The sequence below is a fragment of the Hyaloscypha bicolor genome (genome assembly GCF_002865645.1).
Source record: "Hyaloscypha bicolor E unplaced genomic scaffold K444scaffold_124, whole genome shotgun sequence".
NCBI classification, from domain to species: Eukaryota; Fungi; Ascomycota; class Leotiomycetes; order Helotiales; family Hyaloscyphaceae; genus Hyaloscypha; species Hyaloscypha bicolor.
This window is the reverse complement of record NW_020194626.1, coordinates 511,309-533,429: the sequence shown is the minus strand read 5'-3', so window position 1 is coordinate 533,429 and position 22,121 is coordinate 511,309. Positions and strand designations below refer to the sequence as shown.

Below are 22,121 nucleotides of genomic sequence, written 5' to 3'. Positions count from 1 at the left end.
CTGAGCACTGAGGACGTGCTTTGGGTGAGGAGAGAAATTGACAACAAGGAGTCAGCTCTGATCTAATCTGCAACTGGGAATGGAGCACCTCCCACCCTAGTGATCACTCTCAGCCTCTGCCACGAGGTCCTTTTCAAATTGGCAGAGAAGAAACAGCTGGGTAGTCGCTTTATCAGTCAATCGAGGCTTATATTTGTAAGTGTCTGTTGAGGTAGAAGTCAGCTGCACTCCCTGGCTTTATATATTTAGCCTCGTCAGCGAATAGGACTCAAGCGAGCATATGACTCTAGAACTCAGAGGCGGAAATTGTTTCCCGTGTGAGATCTTACTCTCTATGATCGAGTGTGAGTCAATAATCGAGAGGCTGATGCAAAGTGCCTGAACGCCCCTCTGGTAGGCATCTTGTATGAACATGTTTCCTCTTTGGCTATAGAAAGAGTATAAGTAACAGACAGAATCATGCCGTTTCTGCAGAGACGTTCTGTCCCCCCTCGTGGCTGCTGCCGCTTCTGATGGGGGAATCCACATCCTAGCTCGGAGACTACGGCGTGGTCCATGAGGGATGTCGCGTCAGAACCGGCCTCATTCACCGAGTATATTTAGGGACGATCAAGGAGAGGGAGACGTGGTGTCTGACAGGAGTTGTAAGAAGAGAACGGGGTATGATAGCGAAGGGAAGATTGACAGCAAGAATCCAGGGGTGCAGGCTGTGAATTTCGGTCACCTGATACGTTGGGGGTTGCCGAAAAAAAAGTAATGGGGTATGAGTCCTTCTCCTGAATGTATGGGAGAGTAGTGGAACATTGAGAGCTATAATGCTGCTTGATTGTCCCAAAGGCGTTAGAACAATGGAGTTCAGAGAAATAAAGACATGGATTGCAAAACAGGTCTCCAAACCTCCAGGACATCCCACCTCGAGAAGAGAGTAGATTGGCTAGCTTTCACTTTGCTGACATATAAACCTCTCAAACCTCCTGCCTTTGGCTATTAATCGTTTTCATAAGAATGGCCGTGGCGCCAACTACACGGATGCAGTTCCAAAATTTGTTCTGTATTGCAGCAACTTGGTATTGTCTTGCACCTCGTCTGGGGTTTCTCCACAACCTCAACTCCTGGCGGAGCAATAAGCTCATGGGTGCCTTGGTTCTGTTGTTAAGCAGGTAGCTGCTGTCATGACAAGCTTTCATCTCATGTCAACCTTCATCCCAACATCAGAGCAGGGCACCACAGGCATATCCCATCAACTTCGTACAATCAGGCCTTGAAGACGATTCGGTTGCTCTGGATATTGACAATGTCTTAGTGTCGTGGATGCACTGCGACAATAAGTAAACATTTAGTCGAATTGTCCCTCTCATTTCTGTGCTTTTGCAGCTTCAGTCTTCGGCTTCTTCAACTCAATCCACCAAGTCGTTCCACCATGCCTCCACCACTTTGGCTGCTCAATCTTGACAACCTCCAGACCACTCTCCTCAACAATGCTCCCCAAATCTCTATTCCACCAACATCCGAATTCCTTCGCATGGCCCTCCGCCGAGTTATCCAAAACTTTGTTCAGCCACTCCCACCGCCCCCTCCCATGCTCCAACAGCAATATCCTCCCCTCCTCCTCTTTAACGCACTCCCCCAAATTCTTCAACAGCGCGACCGGATCCCCAACAGAGCAAAGCCCCATAGTCTGAATCACAGTGTCGTATTTCCCTTCCAAATTCCCACCCCTCTCATTCGCATTTCTCGGTGGTCCAGGTATCGCTCCCTTCTCAGCCGCATCAGCAATAACCCACCGCACCCCCAGTATCCCCGGAAACATCTTCGAGAACTTCTCATGTGCAACCTCCAGCATCTCGGGACTCTTATCCACGGCAGTGAAACCCCTCACTTTTCCTTTCTTAATATTGCCCCTACTGTCAGGCTTCCCTACACCTCCATGACCTTTGAAATTCCAATCGTAATATGACAAATTGCGCCCCGTGCCAATTGAGACTTCAAGGACATCTCCATGTGCGAGGGATGCAAGTTTCTTCCGCAGAGACGTTATGCCCATCAATCTTTCCGTCAGGTCGACGCTGTCATCGAAGCTAGACGCGATCTTGTCGTAGCGGGAAGAGACATCTTCTTGTGCTGAGGCAGAGGTAGGGACTGGATTATCAGCTAGTCGGGTTGCAGCTGTTACGAGATAGGCTATCCCAGCTGAGAAGGCGAAGAGTGCAGCGCCGCCGAAGATTATGGGGATTGTACGGTGGCGGAGAGGGTTGGATTTTGGTTTTGGAGGAGAGGAAGTTTGGGGCCTGCGAGTCGGTGTTCTGGGTTGAGCTTAGCTTCTGGATATTGAGAGTTAAGTAGGCATATAGCATACCTGTAATCTAATGTCTTTTTCTTTTGGGATGACTTGATAGGAGGTTTTGAGGGCTTAGCGGCTCGCAGGAAGCTTGTTGTGCCAAATCTCCTCAAATGTCTTTTACCTTCTACGCCCCGCCATTGGATAGCAGCCTCCTGAGCTCTTGATCTTGCATGCAGCAGCATCATTCTTCGACATATCATGTCCATTTTTCCGGCCAGCGCAATGTGTCTAGGCCGACGTGGTCGTCAAGAAACCAGCGAGCTTTCATCTGAAGTTCATCATGACATATTCATACAATAGATTTCGAGACCTATGGGTACCTTTCTGTATGAGATTCGTCCCGGATATAGCTTCAACTGGCATTGCAGACCGTCACAGGTATAATTGCAAGTAGTAGGTGTTGATAGTTGAAGCTTCATGATGTGAAGTGTCGACATACTTTTTAGCGCCATTTCGGAAATGCAAGGCTGCGAACGAGGCGCAAGGCTGAGATCTTGCCCTCATCGTCCTTCCACATCCCTTCCAGAAGTTCCAGAACTCCTGAATCGTGCGTTTGGACTTTGTTTGTCTAATTAATGCAAGACATCAAGTAATGTTGAAGTATCATTGGCTCCATCGGGTCTGACATCCAACGAGGAACGTTTCCGTCTGCATGACTACCCCTGTTCTTTGGTGTTGCCACTCTTCACTCAATCTGGATCATCATACGAAATACGCGAAGAAAAGTCGAGACTATCATATTTTCAGACAGAACGCAGGAACATGGACCCACTAACGTGAAAAAACCGCGTGGACTTTCTCCCCAAAAGCCGTTTCAAGATCTCCCCAGGGAGGCGAAGACCTCACCTTGCAACCGACTCGGCAAAACGACGAGATGGTGTGGGCGTCGGCTTTGGTAATCGAAAGAGGAAGTCAACGCAGCCACCAATTTTCGGTGGCGCCGAGTCGTCGTATTGTCGAGCCAATTCGATGCTCTCCCTCGGGAATACGATTTTTGAGACCTGCAACAGAATGGCAAAACCCAAATGTTATTGGGATGGCATTTGCGAGAGTGGATCGAAGTGCGAGGTAACTGATACTCGGTCTGCTGGGAAGATCACTCTTCTACCGTTCTACGAAGGTAGCCCGTTGTTTCGTTCGGATGCAGGTTCAGGGGAAATTTCAGTAAGATGGAGCATCTTTTTTGGCGCTGACATGGTTTGGATTGCTTCCCGGTTTCGAAAAGGGAGTGAAGAGACCGATTTGAATGATAAAACACAGTACTTACCGACTCTTCCAAATCTCTACTCTAGACCTCAAGACTTCCTGCCACAACGGTATCAACCACACATCTACCTGCCATAATGCAACGAATACCCGACTTGGATCCATTGGCCAATTGTTTGCTTATGGGTCCGCTTGCATTGGACACATTCGTCCGCCATCCCGCTTCATCCAAATCTCTGCTTGGCCAACGCCTTCAGCATTGACATAGTACCCTCCTCCTTTGCCCGGTACTCCTGCAGCCTTTCCTCCCTCTCCGCCATCCTCGCCCTTAAAATCTCCTCCTTCCTCAACTCCCTCTCGTTCTTCTTCCTCTCAAACTCCTGCTTCACCTTCTTATACCCCTCTATCGAATCCCCACCACCCATCAGCTCTGCGTCCGGAACCTCCACAGCACCAGGACTCTTCTCCCTAAATGACTTCATCTTCTCATTAACCTCTTTCTTCTTCTCCAGTTGCCGCTCCCGTGTGCCAGCTTCAGCGCGGGGAACTAATTCGTCCAGTTTTTCCTTTTGTTCCTTGCGGTCGAGCTTCCGGGCAGATCGTATGTCGTCTCGACGTGCCAGTCCATCCTCATCTTCCATCTCTAGAATCCAATTAGCTAGGCACGAAACAAGGAACGGGACACAACGCACCCTTCTTAAGTTCTAAATCCTCCATCCTTGGTATACTCGGTCCCATCCTACCACCTCTCGACCTGCCCTCCTGTCCCGGCAACGTGGGACCAATCTCCTCGTCACTCTCACTCTCCAGCAGCTCCTCTCTCGCAGGAGCCTTCTCCTCTCCTCTCTTCGTAGCCGTAGCTCTAGTTCGATCCTCATCTCTTGGTCTTGAGTCCGGGTCCGCAGAAGACTGCACCGCTTTCTGCAACGTAGAAGGGTCATACCACCCCTCAGCCAGCTCTCCACGATTCCTAGCACGTTAGCCTAGCCCTTGTAAATCACGCTTGACGTCTACCTCTCCATTTCCCTCCCCACAACATTACTAAATAAATTATGAAACAGGAGCCTCACCACTTCCCCAAGAAACTCTTCCACCGTCCCTTAATCTCCGTCTCATCCATCTCCTCTAAAACCTTCCCCTTCTGAATATCCATATACAGCGCAAACATCGGTTTGAACGCCTCATAATCCCTCTTTCCCAGCTGTCTGCCGTTAAATGGGAGATCTTTCGGCGCGGTGGTGCTGGTGGGGTCGGGACTGCGTTTGCGCTTGTGGTGGCCATGTTGTCGAGGCGGGGACCGCTCCCGGTGCGAATGTGAAGGCTGGGGGTGGCGGCGTGGTGAGCGAGAGCGTGATGGGCGTGTGCGGTCATCTTTGCGGTAGGAGGGGATTCGGGAGGACATTTTGGGGGGTGTTGGGGTTGGGGAGAGTTGTGGTTATGACCGAGAACTCGAGAGCTTTGGCTTTGGTTTTTGATGCAAACAGAGCAAACAATCCGCATTTTCGTCGGATCATTGATTTTTCCATTTTAAAACAGCTCTATATGTAATAGATTTAAGTCACATAACAAGCTCGGGGAAATATCATGGATTATAGAAGATATCTTTACGTGCCCAATTTACACATGTAGAGAAAAAAGCTCGGAGGGAAAATGTCCATTTGTAGTTCATTGATGATTGCCCCGGACACCTAACCAAATGCTCACTCATAAATCCATACTTGCATAATCATACACTTCACCATCTCTTCTGGTCACCGCCGCCTTTACTAAAATCACCTCCCCTCCGCTCGCGCTCCACCCGAGCATCGAACTCCTTCTGAGCTTCCTCCTTGGCATATGTCCGCTCTTCCTCAGTCTTGGAGAAGGCAAAACTGTCCCCCGTAGTCGCACCTTCTCTTTGCTCCTTTTGAGTCTCATGCTGTTGTCTCGACCATGGACTTTGCTTTGGTTGGGGCTTTCCACCCGACTTTGACGGGCTTGGAGCTGGTTTCTCGCCCCTTCTCACTCTATCCCAAGCGGAACCTTGAGATGTTTGAACTGTGCTTTCCGCCATTCCTTGTCCTCCGGTAGGAGATGCATCATCCCAAGCATCGAAAGGCTGACTTTCAGCTTCCTGGGTATTCTTTTGAGCCGGTAGTGGTGCCACTCTGCCAGGCCATCTTCCTCCGTCCTGTGTAGGCCGGCCTTTACTCCCTCCAAAAGTCCCGGGGGTTCCTGCTGTATTCTCTTCACCAAAGATACCACCGGTAGGACTCGCATCATCCTGTGAAGGGCCTTCCCCTCGATCATAATGAGTATCAGCTGGTCGTCCACCATTGGGAAGCTGTCTTTCTTGTGGTGCAGGTGTGCCTTGCATTCCCGGAAGAGAGCCCTTCCTCTTCTGAGCCTCTGCTTGGATAGCAGCAGTCACTGCCTTCAATCTCGGGTCTGAAACTTCTCCGATCGCCGATGTAGTCGCACCATAGCTGGTAAATAGAAACCGTGAAAAGATCAATCCAAAAACCACATAGGACGACGTCCTCGCCGCGTGCCAACACGTCATTGCATTGAACCCTTTAACCCATCCTAGTCCTTGGGGAAACTTATCCGGTTGGAACGTCTCGAGATTTGGTTGATAGAAAGGAAATCGAAATGTGCTTCGAGTGTCATAAGCTCTCCACATTCCTGCTGCAGCACCAACAGGCCCCCCGTATGAGTATATGGCAATGTTCTTTGCGGTATAATAAGCCACCGCATTAGCCTCCTCTTGTGAGGGATGTCTCCCGAGTATTTTTGATATGACCACGATTCTCGCACCGACGAAGTTGAGTAGGAATTCATCGTTGTAGCCGAGTAGCCTTCCAATGATGGGTATCGGCTTTGGGAGTTTGCTCGTGTTTATGTGGTAGTCTACGCTACCACCAGGCTGTGAGTCCGAATATGGATCGGCGTCGGAGGACGGGACGCTGTCTGCAAAGGAGTCTGAGGAATCCGAGGCGGATGCATTGTCTAGAACCATTGCAACGCCAGGCAGCTCTGCGGAGCGTGCCTGTAGCGCGTGGGGGATAGGGAGTGCGACGTTCAACCTCAATATGGGAACTGAGGGTACTTTGATGTTGATTCCGAAGCTTTCGAAGCTCTAACGGACATGGTGACGTGCCGTTGATGGTCTGATTCGAAAAGTGGCGGGGATGCTTTTAGCGAGAGCTTGGGGCGTTCAGCGGACCAAGCTCGAGCGAGTTACAGCGTGTCCAGGCTCGCGAGGCTACTCCAATGTACCAGCTGAAGTCGGACATTGCAACTGTTATCCCTCATATTATTCTTCCGTCAAATTCTTATACATTCAATAGTACTTCGAAAATCTCGGAAGCTTTCGAATATTCATGTCCTATCTGCTCCAAGTCCAGATCATTGTCCAAAGTTGGCGAAGGACGATGAAAATTAATGTCGCTATCACCACGACCGAGGTACTTCCTACTTCATATCTAGTCATGTCCTTCATTGAAGCAATTACAATTACCTTTCTTCTCGCCTCCCGGATAAGCTCCCTTCAAACTGGAACGGCCGTCAGACATGCACCAGGACTGAAGCATGAACATGCAGAAGCTCCAATCATTCGAAGTGCCTTCTCTGGTCGAGCTTACCCCACGAAGTCTGGAGCGATCTCTAGAGTACCCAAATCTCACCGTACGTATCGGCTACTAACTAAGTGGTTGGCTGTGGCAAGACCGACCCCCTGACCAACAATGCCATGTGAGATCGATGCTTCTCAAAGCGCTCTGTTGGGGTCACGCGTCTATATTTTTCCTATTCGTCCCTGCGAAGCTCACTCAGCTGGTCGATCCTCATGCATACGCCGTGTGATCAAGGTCTCAGTCCGAGTGGTCAGCCTCCCAGGTATTCCCCTCAATTGTCGAATAATCATGTGTTTGTACCTTGAAGAAGTTGCGGTTGGGCACCCACTGCGGAAGAGCCCAGTGGCGGCTTGCAGCTTGCCTCTGCCACCCAACCTCAATCATTGGCCGCCCCTATGCGACAAGAAGGTGGGGTACAAATTTATCGAAGTTTGACCCTCGTCGAATATTGTTTCAAACAAGCTCTCAAGTTGGAGATCATCAGAGATGGTGTGCGAGTAAGTGCTCAGCTGCTGCCACGTTACTCAGTCCTGAGTGGCCGCACGTTGCCGGCCTGGATCATTGTCTGTCTTTCTCACACCCCATATCAGAATCTGATAGCTTCATATGTTTGTGGCGGCGGCTGTGATGATCGGTCTATCATTTTCTTTCGTACAGGCCGCTATCCCATACATAAGATGGCTGATAAAATCCAACATATATACGAACACTACCTCGTATCATGCCAGCAACCCCGCAATTGAATTAAGTAGATATCCAGGACTCGGTATCCTACCATCCCTACTTATACGATTCACCAATTTACACACCTCCTCATCAATGTCCAGCATCCTCAATATCACCGGCATGGCTTCGTCCAAGAAAGAAAAGCATTACGCCAATCGATCAGCTCGGCGACATTCTGGTGAGGTAATCGTTAGCCACAGCAAGAAGAGCAAAAAAGACAAAGACACCGACACCGAATCGGTCTCCTCTTCTACGCCCTCCTCTACAGACACAGCCGCTAACCCCGAATCAAAGAAATGCCCACTTCGATTCGTTCTAGCCGGGCTATTCGAAACCGGAGGCGAGACTGATGAGAAGAAAGCAGGAGACTGTCCTCTCCGAAGAGTTCAACTCTGGCATACCATCCCACTCTGCCTTCTTGCGGCCATCAACCTCCTCCTTGTGATTGTAGCTTTGCTGGGACTCGCTGGGTACAGAATCGCAATGGGTATCCAAGGATTCCTTGTCAACCTCGCCAAATCAGATCTTGATTGCAACCCTTACCTCGACAGCCTCCTAGACGAGGCAGAACCTGTTGAGGCCGAGAAGGGGAAATGAGTGGCCAGCTTCATCCAACCCAAATATTCCTTCCTCTAAATTCGTAATACTATCGTTCATGGCATTCCACGGATCAGAATGGTTTTGGCATCGACAATTCGAATTCGAAAGGAAGTCAGCGATGTTTTTGATTGGAACATTAGATGTGTTTGAGAATCTACTCAATGGAGGTGATAGTGCAGGGGAAAGTGGGCGGCCGGAAGCAATCCAACGCACTCTGAGATTATTTTGCGCGGAAGAGGTCATGGAAGTCCCTAAACGGGCTTTGGAGGAGCTCGAGATTTTCATCGGGAGATCAGGTGTGGGAGAGTTCTGCTTCGGCGGCCATCCCATTCAGCACGGACTGCACGACAAGAAATCTAACCATACCACCAGGATCCTGCCGGAACAAAATCGACCGGAGCATTGGCTTGCCTTGAACGCCCAAATTCAGAAAATATCGCTAGATTTCGGCTTAATACCCGCAATGTATAGGATTTCAATCTTGTTAGTCAGATAGGGGATTCGCTTCTAGTCTGCAGGGCAAAATTGTGTACACTCCGCTGTTCAATTACAATCCATGGGGGAAACATCTTCAATTTATCTCTTCACAAGCCAAACTTGAAAACGTACTGTAGCAATGTTTTCTATTTCTGGCTATGAGGATCGCGGGTGCCATTTTGCTTTGCTGTGAAGCTCACTGGTATCTATCGAAACATCCCTGTTGATTCCATGTTCCGTTCAGAACGCCGAGTAACTTTTACCCATTTTCCTTACTTTAAATCTCTTCCCTCACCCCTCCCCTCCTCTACACCAAATACCTCATCACACCGCCTCAAAAGCGGCTCTCCCCAGATTCCCCACCCCTTATATACCTTAATCTCCTCTTCCCACCCCATTACCTGACTTTTCAACGCCTTCAATTCTTCTACACCCAGTTCGACGAGGGGAGTCATGTACGTCCTAACGGTAAACAACACCGCACCAGTGTTCGCTAAGCGCATAAAGGTCTGTCTTTCCCTCCTTACCATAAGTCTCTTTGGCATGATGATTTCTCCCTCAGTGATTTTCTCGGGAGCATCCTGAAAAAGATCTGGTGTAGTTTGGATAAACAGATTCGTCCTCTCCATACTCGTTTTTGGGGAAAGATGGTCAAAATACCTGTTACACACCAGTCAGTTCTCCCCATATGATAGTTGGGGGAAGGGGGATACCGATTCACACTCCCACCCAATTTCTCCTTCCACCCAGGAACAGGCTTATGCAAATTCGCCATACCGGTTCCAATCCTCTCCTGCAACTTCCATCCCGCAGGGAACAGCGTCGCGGACGCCTTCAACTCATACTCTCCCGTCTCTTGATTCTTCACCAATATATTAAAATCCTCCATTGACAGCTTTGCTGCTATTTCGAGAGGGTTGGGGCAATTTTGCCGTCCGACGGGGAAGGTTTCTTGCGTAAGGTGGTTGTGGATTGCTGGAACTTCCCCTGAAGGAAGGGTTAGGTTTATGAGTGTAAAATGTTGCGGGAACCGGGAAGATAAGAAGCTGGTCACAAGGGAGAGAACTTCGTGGCATGCTGGCTCCGATCCCGGGAGGCATTGGATGACTTGCGGGCGGTGCGTACAGAGGAGGTTGCAACGGAGGAAGTGCTCTGGGAGGTAGGCAGAGTCGAGAGTGAGCCAGTTTGACGAGTCGAGGCGCTTGAGGCCCATGGCCATTTTTGTGGATGTACGTTCTCGGAGAGGTGGAAATTTGTAGAGGTTGACAGTCTGCGAAAGCTTGATTTCTATATCGGGGGCGGACTCTTGGGGTGTGTTGAATGTGCGGTAGAGGAGCGTCGGCCTCCAGATGCCTGAGAGCCATCCTTGGATGATGAATATGAGGCCAAAAGCTATGAAAAGGACGAGGCCGACTGTGAGAATCATGATGCCTGAGGGTAGAAAGTGAGGTGTTCTTGACTTGGAAGGAACTGAAGATTGTCGACCGCCGACTATCTGAAGGTGAGACGAAATATACCTCCGGGAAGAAGCCAAACTGGGTGTGCTGCTCAATGAAAGTATTGGGTCTGAAAGGGTTCCTTTTCCGTCCTGCCACAGGAAGAGACTTCGCTTTGCAGAAGGACGTGGACGATGGTGAAGCAGTGTAACCCAAGAGACCTATCCTGCCTCTTCAACCCCATCCATGGCAACGAACCACCAGTTTATGTTCTCTGTCGCTCCATACTTCCAAAGAGAAGGAAGTCTCAGACGTGTGACAGTCAGCAACACTTGGGGCATGACCGACAACCTACTCGAGGAAGGCTCGACTAGAGCTCCTTCCAAGACTTCGAGCTCTAAGATTCCTAAGATTCCCAAGGGAGCTTTCCGAGTGGAAGCCCACCCAAACGAAACAAGCTATCTCTCCCGCCACACTGTCACTGCGGGGCAACCCAGCTCACGGCCCAGAGCTAGGCAGGGATGTGGCCGTTCATATCAACCCATACAGACGTTGCTTCTTGAAGAGATCGATAGTTCCTGCATTACCGGATTTTCCTTGCGACTCCACCGGCTCTTGAGTTGCTTTCTGTTGGGCCAATGGCTGAAAGAAACGGATGTCTCCATCGGGCCCTTAGTCATAGGTTGAGAGATCTCGCGAGGGGCCAGTTCCAGCGAGAAGGTTGGAGGGTGTGTGACACGGCATCGTTGGACAACGCCCAGATCTGGGTAAAAAGAACATCATCGCGGCAAACGCGCATTACCGGGGAAAGAAAGTGACAAAGCTTAAGGCTGAGGTGAGCAAGGGATGTCTGTGATCTGTGCAGGGATCGGTTCCGGCGCCAATTGGTCGAACCGAGATCTGGGTGGAAAAAGCCCGACAGATGCAAACATCCGTGCAGGACGTTGAGGCACTCTACCCGCCCGTGGGATTTATGAATACAGCGATGGGGATCCCGAGTGGATCGGCGAGGGGGTGTTTTTTACATGTGAAGTGAGTGGTGGCCAGAAGGAGCGAAGTTTTCAGCTGCGCATGGCTCCACATTCCGGGACTCGGAAGACATTCCGGCAGTCGGGCTGGGCTTGCTCTGTATGGACAAGGATGTTGCAGACAAAACGACAACTCTGTGAAGGTTTTCACAAGGACATCAACTTATCATGAGAACTCACATGCTTTCCAAAGTTAGAAGGGTGAGAACACTCAAAGCATACCAAAAGTCAAATTCTATTTCGGAATCGGAAGCATCCGGATTGTCCTACACATGGAGCAACCTCGATGAAAGTCCATATTAATTCTTGTTTCCCCAACGATGTTGCAGCATCACCCCTCCCTCATACATCAGACTCCATCAAATGACGAGTCTTCAAGCGCAGAAAGAGTTTTCTACATAAAAATTTGCTCTCTGATCTGTTCATGCTTCATGTCTGCTTCCTGAAATTTGCCCACCTCTCCGGATCCCTGTCATCTCTCTTCGCAGCCTCGACGTCAATGCCGTCCAAGCCTTTAGCCACATCTAAAGTTCGATTGTTAGTGGTCATTCTACACACGCCACAAGCAAGGAAAGTCAAAATGCAAGAGAAAGGATGAGCTCACCGGAGACTTTGTTCCTCAACCCGATCGAGAGCCAAGTCGGCCATCCCCGAATGCCCGAAAGGAGACTCATACTCGTAGGCAACACCAGTTGGCCACCTCTGCCAGACAAGACTTGATCCACAACAGCCGTCGATACATCCTCGGGCTCCAGGACCTTGTCGGTGAACTTCGGATGCGAAGTCAGAGGTTCAATCAGCGGGGTGCGAATCCAAGTTGGATTGACAACCCTACACTTATTGTTAGCAGGTGCTTTCCGTTTCTCGATAGTCTAGGAGGAACTCACGTTGTCCGGACATTCGGGGCATTATATCTCGCCCTCAATTCCTGATGCAAGCCCTCATGGAAAGCCAGCGCACTCGCTTTCGTGCAACCATAGTCCACGATATTTGAAGCGCACATAAACGACGCCATACTCGCAATAGTCACCACATGACCATGGTTCCTCTTGATCATCGCCGGGAGGAACTCCCTCACCATCCAGAAATGCGAGATAGTGTTGACCTCGAACGTCTTCTGGATAATCTGCTCCGTGCTGTCGAGGATAGGAAGCCCGGTACCAATCCCAGCATTGTTGATCAAGACAGTTGGATGACCATGTTCCCTGCGGATCTGAGCTGCAGTCGCCGCAATTCTCTCCGAGCTCGTGACATCGCATTGGTAGAAATGTATCCCCGATGCTTCATTCACATTATCAGCACTCCCTTCAACTAGAGAAAAGGGAGAACTTACGCAAAGCAGCCTTCGGCGGATTCAAATCCAAGATAACAACTTTCACCCCTCTCCTCGCAAAGTCCTCAGCCATCAACTTCCCAATCCCACTGGTACCCCCCGAAATCAGAATCAGCTCCTGACTCTTCACGAACTTCGCATCTTTCTTCCAGTTATTCGCGCTCCATTGACTCAGCTTCCCATTCACACCTCGCAGGATACTCAGTCCGAGGAGAATGGAGAGAGTGCGGATTACGGCTCGTGAGGTGATGAGAGGATGTACTCTCTCGGGCAAGAGCTCTCGAAGTTTCTCGGGGTAGTAGAGAAGAGCGACGAGGAGGGGGGCCGTAACGCGGGCGTCAAAGAGCGCGAGGCGGAGGGGCGCCGAGAGGGTTGATAAGGGGCTTATCTTCGATGCAGACATATTATTTGATTAACGGTTGACAAGAGGAAGAAATCGAAATCGAAGACACATGCCAAGTATTTAATTATGAAACCTTTTGTGATTAACAGCAGATCAGCAAAGCAAACCTGAGCGGATGCGGACTAACTACTCGCCGTGGGGTTCTTGCCTGCCGAGGATCATTTAAAGCGGAGATGCGGGGAAACGGGCCGTTCATCTAGCCCAATCGTATCGTAGTATTGTGGGAGGTTTGCTCATCTTGTTTGCAAGGGAGCCTGGCTTATTAATGCCGAGGTTCGCAAGAAGGTGTTGCTTTTACGGGTTGATTCTAAATTTAATGTAGGTCGGCGTGCGGCGTCAGATATTTGTTTCGGTTTCCCGAGGTCGGTAGTGTTGGCTGTACGTCATTCAGAAGACAGGTGAATGGATGCAAGAATTGAAGGTATTTTCTTTTTGTGAGGGAAGCGATTATTCGTTCATGTACTTAGATACTAGCAGTTAGAAATGGCCATCAAGTGTCAAAGTACCAGTCTTCGTGATCAGATACTCGTTGATGGCAACATCTTTTCCAGACTCCTTTCCATAACCTGATTCTTTGATACCTCCGAATGGCGATTCGGCGGCGGAGGCATTGCCTATGTTAATTAGTTTTGGTGTCTTTTAAAGTTCGGCGTTCAAATACTTACCAGTATTCATACCGATCATTCCGGCCTCGAGGTTTTCCAAAAGCCTCCAGGTTCGGTCGATGTTTTTAGTAAAGTAGTATGAAGCCAATCCCATCTACATTACATTAGTTAAATCTCAAATGAGAGGCAGAGATACTCACGCTGGTGTTATTAGCAGCTGTTACAGCTTCCTCCTCGGTGTCAAACGAGTAGAGTGCCAAGACAGGGGCAAAAGTCTCCTCCGATGTGATCAACATCTCCTTCTTGGCTCCCAAGATAATTGTTGGCTCGAAGAAGTATCCAGTCTTGCCAATGATCTTCCCACCACCAAGGATGACTTGACCACCGTACTTCTTAGCATCTTCAACCTGGTTGAGAGCTTTATCAAGACTTCGTGGTGTAGTCACTGGCCCCATGGTAGTTCCCTTCTCAGCACCATGACCAACAACCAATTTCGAGGTCTTCTGTGTCAAGATTTCGGCAAACTTATCGTAGACTCCTTTTTGAACATAAACACGGTTGGCTGTAATACAAGCCTGACCGGCGTGTCGCCATTTAAGAGCCATTAGTGCTACATTTTTGTTAGCTGAGTTTTCAGGGGCATTGCGGAGCACTTGCCATCGGCTGCTTGATTCAGGTCTGCATCGTCGAAGATCAAGAAGGGGCAATTTCCTCCGAGTTCAAGCGTGACCTTCTTCAAGCCATCTGAGCACAACTTTGCGACTAACTTGCCAACACGAGTCTAGACAATGTCAGTTTTGTACTCAGTGAGATAAGAAAAGTAGACAAACAGATCCAGTAAATGTAACTTTCTTGATCAATGGATGGCGGCAAAGAGTTTCACTCAAAGGTGGAGTGTTTTCAAGACTTGTTGTTAGGACGCTGAAAACTCCCTTTGGAAATCCGGCCTGCATAGCGAGCTCTGCCAAAGCCAGGACGGAAAGTGGAGTCTCAGGAGATGGTTTCACAATCATGGTGCAACCAGCGGCAAGAGCGGCTCCAGCTTTTCGTAAAATCATACTGCCCTTGTCAGCTAAATCTCTTATGATATTTGAATCCACTCACGCGATGGGGAAGTTCCACGGCACAAGAGCTGCAGCGACACCAATGGGCTGCTTCACAGTGAAGACTCTTCTTCCTGGAGCGGAAGGGGTCTGGATCGTTCCTGTGATCCTCTCCGCCTCGCCGGCAAACCACCAAGTAAATCCAAGAGCGTAGTCCAATTCTCCCTGGGACTCAGCAAGAGGCTTGCCAGTCTCATAAGTGACAATATGAGCAATATCATCTCTGTTCTCACGGATCAGAGCATCCCACTTCAAGAGCCATTGGGCTCTGGTTCGTGGGTTGACCTTTTTGTAAGTCTGGAAAGCCTGGTGAGCTGCGTTGACTGCCGCGTCGACATCTTCGGCTGCGTTGTCTGGAGCTGAGGCCCAAACTTTATCCGATCCCGGGTCTAGAGAAAGAAGAATGAGGATTTGCACCGAGATTGAGATTAAGGTCGTCTTACCAATGACATCGAATCTCTTCCCGGATCCAGCTTCAACCCATTCACCACCAACAAGTGACTTGTCCTTGAAGAGAGAAGGGTTCTTGACCTGTGTTCTGTCAGTGGGGGGTCCCTTTGGGTTAAGAATTCGCGAGCTCACTTCAAATGGTAGTTTAGGTACCATGTTGATATCTTCTGTTCAATAGTTTGAACTGAGAAGTTCGTCTTTGTGATGGAGTTGGATTATTATATGATGTCGAAAGGGTCGCCATCGGGTGTAACTCGGGCGAGTGGGGTGGGGTAACTTTGGCGCGGGGTAGGCACCAACGCTCCAGAGGATGCTGAGAAATTACTCGTGATAGATGACCTCACAAGGCTGGCAAGATCTTATATCTTGGCCGTTGGTCGGATTAAGTCGTACTCATTTCTCCTATGATCTCGAATCGAAGCTTGCAAATCAAGTCCTCCAATCTGAAGACGGTGACACGTGATTGTGCCCCTTTTCGGTGGAAGTTGACTGCACAGCTTGACAGAGAAGTTCGGAGACCACCCGATCCGGCATTGATCTTCGGCAACGTACCCTGGAGTGCTATCTTATCTATCTTGCCAGCTTAGCATCGTTTCGTGGACTCAGACATCGATTGATACCCGACTCATCTGATTCATGTCTTGGTCTGCGGTTCAGGTTAGGGCACGAATGTTTTGTTGCCCAAGCCCTATTCCATCCCTTTCCTCGGAGTGCTCATGTATGCTCCACAGCGAGGTACCTTTGTACCCGATGGCTTCTATCTCCAGATTCTTCACATACTGAGTCCTAATTTTGTGTGCTCGGAGGAAGTTAATGCAAGTTTGAATCTCCGTCAGTTGCCCCAAGCCCCGCGGAAAATGCTTGGTATTTTATTGCTTCACTTGAGACAGGAGATCCTACTTCTGGAAAAGCTTGGTTAAAGTTTAACAGCCGAGTATAAAAGATCTCATTCTTGCTCACACCACAACTCTCCTCTCGCCATCTATTCTCACCAATCAACTCTGGCTTCGAGTCTTTGTTCTCTTATTTCTCCCCCGTGTGGCCTTTAGCTGCTGGTCAGTACCAACTTTTACTTTCAAAATGTGTACCTCTAGCACTATGCTCATGGCCCTGGCCCTTTTGGCCACCCCTCTTTTGCTGCTTTTGACGCCCGTGGCGGATCTGGATTGGAGTGAAGATATGTCGTGAGTCTTCCGTTACTCGCCCTTAATCCCATAGTTTCAAGCCAATACCGAGCTTTCCAAGGGAGGGAATGCCAACCTTGCGTCTCTGATGGTCCAAGATGATGATCTCCTCGAAGCTCGCCACCACACCGGTTAGTCTCCATCTCACACTTCATGAATCAAACAAATACTGATGAATCCTGCAAAAGAGGCCCAGATTTCCGTGAGTCGCTTGCAATGGAGTTTACATCAATCAAGACCAATCTCCCTAGAAGCAAAGAAGCAAAGGCTGCTGCCACTCATGATCTACCGGAGCTGATAGCCCGCCACCACTCTGGTACGCTTCCCTGATCGCAGCTCCAAAGCCTGGCCAATGCTAACGCCCTTTGTTAGAAGCACAAATTGCGGTAAGCAGTCATGAAAACTCCACGATGAACAAAACTAACTTCTTAAATAGGTCAAGAAAGCAAAAGCAGCAGCAGCAGCCCGTGATCGGACAGCCCGCCACCACACGGGCAAGCTTCCCTCCCATCCCCAAACCCAAGAACAAATACTAATCATTCATTCAACAGAAGCTCAAATCGCAGCCAAAGTCGCCAAGGCAGCCAAAGCATCAAAGAACTAAATAGCTACTGTTTAGGATATCGACAAATTATAAAGTGGTCGGTGTTGAGGTGAAGGCTTGAGGTCGGGCTGCTTGGAGAAAAAGACGAATGCGGCTTCAAGATCGACCGAGGGGATATATTTAAATTGTTTCGGTGTATAAAATTCATTCTTAAAACACTGAGGGAATTCTGAAAGTCCAGTAGTGACTGAAATTTTAGTGAGTGCTTGAAAATCGCCGCTCGGACAGTGCGAACAGCTTGAATGTCCCGTCCCGCCTTCATTCGATATTTAGAAGTCTTACTATGACGAAATGAAATTCTTCGTCAAGCTTGTTGTTCTTTCTCAAGGTTTATTCCTTCCCATTTCCACTGTTTGATGCGGCGAGAACATGTCATTCCGTGCTGCGTATCGAGGTGTTTGGTGCCATCCCGAGAATGGCTGCTGGAGTGGACTTTGCCTTTTACTGGAAAAAAGGAGCGTAGAGTAATTTGAACATAGATAAAGCAGAGGATGTTCTTCAAAATCCTTGCTGATATTAATTTTGAAGTATTTAAGTATCCTCATCATCAGAATCGGCAAACATGTCCACGGCTCTCGGCCGTCTTCGGATCTGCCCGACCGGCGCAGTATCTGCTTTCACTACAGGCGCAGGTTTGACTTCCTCCTTAGGTGGTGGTTCAGGCGATGCAGGAGCTGGAGGTGCCGAAGCCTCATTATCCTCATCCATAGGCTCTCCATCGAAATCCTCTTCCATCGGCTCACCATCCACATCCTCATCCTCAGCCATAGGCTCTCCATCAACATCTGCATCTTCCGCCATTGGCTCGCCGTCCACACCCTCTTCCTCAACTTCCGCAGTATTCTCAACGTGCTCCTTCGAAGCAACCTCGACGGTCTTCCAGCGACTCTTCCCCTTCTCTGCCTGTTCTTCCGCTTCTCTCCTCTTCAGATCAATCTCCTCTTTAGCCGTCAAGGGTGGGTTGTTGAAGACGTTTACAAACCATTCCTGGCTTTCCTGTGGGAAGACACACCACCCTTCCCACAGACTCAAGATATTACCGACGCTTCTCTTCCACTTCTCGGCTCTTAGTTTCCCCCAGTTCATCTTTCGTTCCATTCTACCGAGGCCCTCGAAAACGTGTCTTTGTTTCAATGCGGCTTCGAAGAGTTGTCTGTAGCGCCAGGCATGTCTCACTCCACTGGTAGAGGAAGACGATAAGATATCGCTGATTAAGAAGACGCCTATTAAGCTCGCAGCGCTTGTATCAGATTCTCCTTCATCCTCAGCGGGACCATCGTCTCCGCTGGTGTTATTTTCTTTCTTGCGGTCAGGGTTGGCAGAACTGTACGCGAATGGCTTCTCAATATTCGAAAGTATCATGGCCACAACTTCATCTGCACCTCGTCCAGCATGGGAGATTGCAAACGCTGTGACGCGAGCCACGTCGCCTTTACGCAGCTTTCCTGTTGTGGTAGGGAGCCGAGCTAGGAGATGCGTTAATTTCGCCTTCTCGAGCGGATTGAGATAGGCTTTTCCATCGTCTGCCAATGCATTTGGATCCAGAAGCGCTGCCCCTCCGAGATGTTGTCGTCTTGCTCCCTCATCTCCAGAGTCATCTTCGTCTGAAGAATTGTATTCCGAATCTGAAACGAATTCATCAAGTCGAGTAGTATACTCGAACGTTAATGGCTGATCTGGCGACTTCCATGCTGAGGATCCCTCAAAGAGTGGCAAGTACTTGCCCTGCCCTCGACGTGTTTGTGAGCCTGTCAGCACCTCCCATAAGCGCCAACGATACCAGACACCACCTGTACTTCTTGGATCCCATAGCCATGCCCACTTCTCTTCACGCTGAACGTCTGGCCGACTCATAAGAAGAGCCTCGAACTCAGGGCCGTGTGTAAGAAGTGATTCAATGACTTTGTGAATAAGCTTCAGTTCCTTGATATCTCTCGGCGGCTGAACGGGAACATGGAGTAATGGCCCACTTTGCCTCATCTGCCCTGGACCTGAAGGAGCATATGAAGATGGTGGTGCGAAGCCTCGCTGGTGAGTAGGGGGGGCATGTCCTCGGCCAGCTCCTGCAACATCTACCGGCTTTGCGCCGAAAGGGTGCTGTAGCATTGAGCTTCCCAGTGTCGGCACACTGGCAGAGCTCGATATAGCTGCCGAGGAAAGGTGACGGTGAAGATTGAGATAGTATCCATATCCCAAATATTTGTGCTGCAATCCGTTGACTGCTGCGTCAATTTCATTCGCAGGTGTGTCCTTCGCCAGAGTGACAATCGCAGACATAGATTTCCTCTCGGAATACACGCCTGGCCCAGAAGGTGGCAATATCCTGATAGCATCAACTGCCAAATTCGACGGCAACAGTGCCTTGATACCAGCAGGTGAGGTGCCGGGTGGCAATGAAGCAAGTCGCAATGTCGGCTTGGGAGCCGCTCTCTCTTCCTCTTTCCCTTGACCCCTCTCATATTCGTCATCATCATGGTTCAGCGTCCGCTTTAGTGCCATCTCTTCTGGCTCATAATCATCGAAAGCCAATAAACCTCTGTCCTCCCTCCTGTCTCTCTGCTGAAACCCATCGTATGTCCTCTTCTTTGCCAAACTTGGAGGAGGCGGTCCTAAACTCCCCGGCCCACTACCAAATCGCCCTCTATCCCTATCTCTATCCTGCGCACCACCAAAGCCTCCCCCAAAGCCTCTTCCAGATGCAGGACCAGTTGGGACACCGAGTCCTTGTCCACTGCCATATTGTCGCCTGGGCGGCGCGCCGCCGAACCCACCAAACTTGCTGCCTCCATCATCCCTTCCAAACCCTGCGGAAGGTGGTTCTTCATCCTCATCATCATCGAAACTCTTTATAAAGTCCTCATAGACAGCCTTGGTCTCTGCCTCTTCTCGCAGACGCTTGGCTTCTGCCTCCGCTTTCTGGCGCTCGAATTGGGATTTTTTGGTAGGTGCTTGGAGCTTGTTTTCGACGTCAGGGAACTCGGCGATTTTTCTGTCAGACATGTTGCTAGATCTTCACATTCTCGCAGGTCGTTGGGGGGTTGGAAAACGGAATTAGTTGGTGGAGGGAATGGCGTTGTGCGGTGCTGGAAGTTGCGAACTGGATGTCGTGTCGTCGCGATTGGATTTCTTCTCGGCTTCAATTCCGCTTCATCCCGCCTCAACCAACCACCTTTTTCATCATCTGCATTTCCCATTTGAGCTGAAAACGGGCGATATGTTTACACCTATCTATTGGAGTATCATTCCAGATTCAAACTGCAAGTCTTCTCTCCGGCTGCCTCTCATTGGATAGCGTAGCGTCCCAGCGGATTCAGGGCCATCCAGGTCGACCGAATGGACTTTCTGGTTCTGAATATGGTTTATTTACTTCATGATGACGCTGCATCTTTTCTTGGGTTATCATTTGGTGTAGTTTGGAGCACCTTCGATGCTTGCAATCCTTCAAGAGTCAAGTAGGCTCGAAGGTAAGAAGCAGCAGTAGAAAAGGACAAGACAAGCTGCGCAGTTGCAAGAGGGGCCTTCAGGCTTCCCAGTGCATTCAACCGGTTGTCCTTGTTGGCTAGGAGTTGCTGACTACATATGCTTTCTTGTTGTTCCCTCGAATACAGTAGGCAACACTCAGAGTCAAGTCTGTACGTACAATGCTCACTAGCCATCCCAGCAACCTCAGGACCTTCCTGTCACTATTTTGGTTGCCGCATCATGGAATGTTGTCGATATATACCGAATCCCCTGAATCTATGATGATCCCACTTGTTGAGATCAACATCTTTGTGCTCTACATCCACAAAGCCGAACCTGAGATACAGATTATGAGAGCCAGGTAAAGCACTCAGCCAAGTTGGCAAGCCATCTTTATCAGCAATCTCAAGGCAGCGTCTCAGTAGCTTCGATCCAATGCCTTTGCCTTGATATTCTGGTGTCACCACAAAAGTCGACAAGTCTAAACTGATCAGAAAAGTAGATAACACCCAGTCTGGAAGGCTCACAATAATGTTTCATACCGTTTATGAGGTCTTTCATAGACTCCATCACAGGGGCCCAGCCCTTGATGAACTCCATATTGAAAATATCTTCCATCTGTCCCATGGCTTTCGAAGTCGGACCATTGGGATCAGGAGCAGGTGCTTTCACGCCAGCTTCCACACCAGCTTCCACACCATCCTTCTCATGTGCAAGAGTGCAAGATATAAACCCTACGATCTCCCCCGTTTTGCTAGTCGCCTTGAAAATATGCGCATTGGGAGTTTCCATAAGCTGCTTTATCCTTGACTGGAAAAAGTTGAACATGTTCGTTTCAGCCGGCCAATTTTTGAAGGCGATCATGGAGATTGCCTCTCGCATATATACAAGTCGATTTATCTCTGCAAGAATGGGGAGATCTGTGGCATCGGCGGGGCTGAGAGTGACTTCCATCTTGTCTAAAGCAGTAGCGAAAACCGGGGATTTCGATACGTCGACAATAGTCTGAAGCCATGATGGAAATTTCGATCCTCTTATATTTCAGATACAGTCAGCAGCGACAAGGCAGAAATTCTGAACTTGTAGTTCCTGGAGGCAATCCAATTATTCTATTGGTTCGGGAGAGTTAGACCGTTTCGGAGACTTTGGAGCATTTTCCTGACTGAGATGTTGTGCCCCTGAAGTACTTTGGGTTACCGTCAGAATTTAGCTTAACTTTGAAGTGTACTTTGACATTATCCTACGAAACCTAAGGACATCCCTCTTTCTTTTAAAAGGGATGTAAGGGGAAGAGCTCGTCATCGGCCTCAATCTCGCCCCAGCCCACTGGTCAGGCTTGAGCACAGACCAGAACGCCTTCTCAACGACAACCCCACTTAACATGTACACCAGCACAACACTGATCACCCCCACTCTCAGGTACAGTGTTAGTTCATTCTCTTCAATCCATTTCCTGTTAGTACTTCTTCTATATATTCTCTTTATCTCCTCTAATCTCTCTCCCTCCCCAAAGTATTCATCCCTAATTCCTCTCCTTACTTCCCCCCCA

The 22,121-nt window shown here is 49.3% G+C and overlaps 8 protein-coding genes across 8 annotated transcripts; all 8 read right to left on the bottom strand.

Moving 5' to 3' along the window:
• Positions 1 to 1,354: 1,354 nt before the first annotated feature.
• Positions 1,355 to 2,547, bottom strand: K444DRAFT_633291 (S-adenosyl-L-methionine-dependent methyltransferase; the record flags this gene model as incomplete). The annotated part of the gene is made up of 2 exons (XM_024883595.1): positions 1,355 to 2,303; positions 2,357 to 2,547. The coding sequence occupies 2 exons, from the start codon at positions 2,545 to 2,547 to the stop codon at positions 1,355 to 1,357; spliced, it is 1,140 nt and encodes a 379-aa protein (XP_024732647.1).
• A 1,224-nt stretch (positions 2,548 to 3,771) lies between these two features.
• K444DRAFT_536863 (uncharacterized protein) lies at positions 3,772 to 4,949 on the bottom strand (the record flags this gene model as incomplete). Its single annotated transcript, XM_024875413.1, has 3 exons — positions 3,772 to 4,190; positions 4,240 to 4,517; positions 4,618 to 4,949. 3 exons carry the CDS (start codon positions 4,947 to 4,949, stop codon positions 3,772 to 3,774), a joined length of 1,029 nt encoding a protein of 342 aa, XP_024732646.1.
• Positions 4,950 to 5,119: 170 nt separating this feature from the next.
• Positions 5,120 to 6,681, bottom strand: K444DRAFT_616807 (uncharacterized protein). Its single transcript, XM_024880997.1, has one exon. It carries the CDS (start codon positions 6,543 to 6,545, stop codon positions 5,283 to 5,285), a length of 1,263 nt encoding a protein of 420 aa, XP_024732645.1. The 5' UTR covers positions 6,546 to 6,681; the 3' UTR covers positions 5,120 to 5,282.
• A 1,530-nt stretch (positions 6,682 to 8,211) lies between these two features.
• K444DRAFT_645446 (uncharacterized protein) lies at positions 8,212 to 10,183 on the bottom strand (the record flags this gene model as incomplete). Its single annotated transcript, XM_024885088.1, has 3 exons — positions 8,212 to 8,279; positions 9,260 to 9,624; positions 9,678 to 10,183. 3 exons carry the CDS (start codon positions 10,181 to 10,183, stop codon positions 8,212 to 8,214), a joined length of 939 nt encoding a protein of 312 aa, XP_024732644.1.
• Positions 10,184 to 11,649: 1,466 nt separating this feature from the next.
• On the bottom strand, positions 11,650 to 13,376 carry K444DRAFT_616804 (NAD(P)-binding protein). The gene is made up of 4 exons (XM_024880996.1): positions 12,762 to 13,376; positions 12,316 to 12,709; positions 12,033 to 12,259; positions 11,650 to 11,952 (listed from the first exon to the last, which is right to left on the bottom strand). The coding sequence occupies exons 1-4, from the start codon at positions 13,162 to 13,164 to the stop codon at positions 11,858 to 11,860; spliced, it is 1,119 nt and encodes a 372-aa protein (XP_024732643.1). The 5' UTR covers positions 13,165 to 13,376; the 3' UTR covers positions 11,650 to 11,857.
• Positions 13,377 to 13,572: 196 nt separating this feature from the next.
• K444DRAFT_595730 (aldehyde dehydrogenase) lies at positions 13,573 to 15,801 on the bottom strand. Its single transcript, XM_024878403.1, has 8 exons — positions 15,455 to 15,801; positions 15,316 to 15,403; positions 14,874 to 15,261; positions 14,600 to 14,828; positions 14,427 to 14,550; positions 13,970 to 14,379; positions 13,830 to 13,923; positions 13,573 to 13,778 (listed from the first exon to the last, which is right to left on the bottom strand). Exons 1-8 carry the CDS (start codon positions 15,476 to 15,478, stop codon positions 13,642 to 13,644), a joined length of 1,494 nt encoding a protein of 497 aa, XP_024732642.1. The 5' UTR covers positions 15,479 to 15,801; the 3' UTR covers positions 13,573 to 13,641.
• Positions 15,802 to 17,641: 1,840 nt separating this feature from the next.
• K444DRAFT_633283 (uncharacterized protein) lies at positions 17,642 to 20,110 on the bottom strand (the record flags this gene model as incomplete). Its single annotated transcript, XM_024883594.1, has 1 exon — positions 17,642 to 20,110. The coding sequence occupies one exon, from the start codon at positions 20,108 to 20,110 to the stop codon at positions 17,642 to 17,644; it is 2,469 nt and encodes an 822-aa protein (XP_024732641.1).
• A 433-nt stretch (positions 20,111 to 20,543) lies between these two features.
• Positions 20,544 to 21,563, bottom strand: K444DRAFT_666417 (acyl-CoA N-acyltransferase). Its single transcript, XM_024887185.1, has 2 exons — positions 21,100 to 21,563; positions 20,544 to 21,053 (listed from the first exon to the last, which is right to left on the bottom strand). The coding sequence occupies exons 1-2, from the start codon at positions 21,524 to 21,526 to the stop codon at positions 20,794 to 20,796; spliced, it is 687 nt and encodes a 228-aa protein (XP_024732640.1). The 5' UTR covers positions 21,527 to 21,563; the 3' UTR covers positions 20,544 to 20,793.
• Between the last annotated feature and the right edge of the window lie 558 nt (positions 21,564 to 22,121).

Coding starts and splice junctions, on each gene's coding strand:
- K444DRAFT_616807 (XM_024880997.1), bottom strand. CDS start 6,545: ATGGTTCTAGACAATGCATCCGCCTCGGATTCCTCAGACTCCTTTGCA.
- K444DRAFT_616804 (XM_024880996.1), bottom strand. CDS start 13,164: ATGTCTGCATCGAAGATAAGCCCCTTATCAACCCTCTCGGCGCCCCTC. Junction 12,710..12,761: donor TCCGCCGAAGGCTGCTTTGC/GTAAGTTCTCCC, acceptor ATGTGAATGAAG/CATCGGGGATACATTTCTAC. Junction 11,953..12,032: donor GTTGAGGAACAAAGTCTCCG/GTGAGCTCATCC, acceptor ATCGAACTTTAG/ATGTGGCTAAAGGCTTGGAC.
- K444DRAFT_595730 (XM_024878403.1), bottom strand. CDS start 15,478: ATGGTACCTAAACTACCATTTGAA. Junction 15,404..15,454: donor TACCTAAACTACCATTTGAA/GTGAGCTCGCGA, acceptor GACAGAACACAG/GTCAAGAACCCTTCTCTCTT. Junction 14,829..14,873: donor CCGTGGAACTTCCCCATCGC/GTGAGTGGATTC, acceptor TGACAAGGGCAG/TATGATTTTACGAAAAGCTG.
- K444DRAFT_666417 (XM_024887185.1), bottom strand. CDS start 21,526: ATGGAAGTCACTCTCAGCCCCGCCGATGCCACAGATCTCCCCATTCTT. Junction 21,054..21,099: donor AAACGGTATGAAACATTATT/GTGAGCCTTCCA, acceptor TGATCAGTTTAG/ACTTGTCGACTTTTGTGGTG.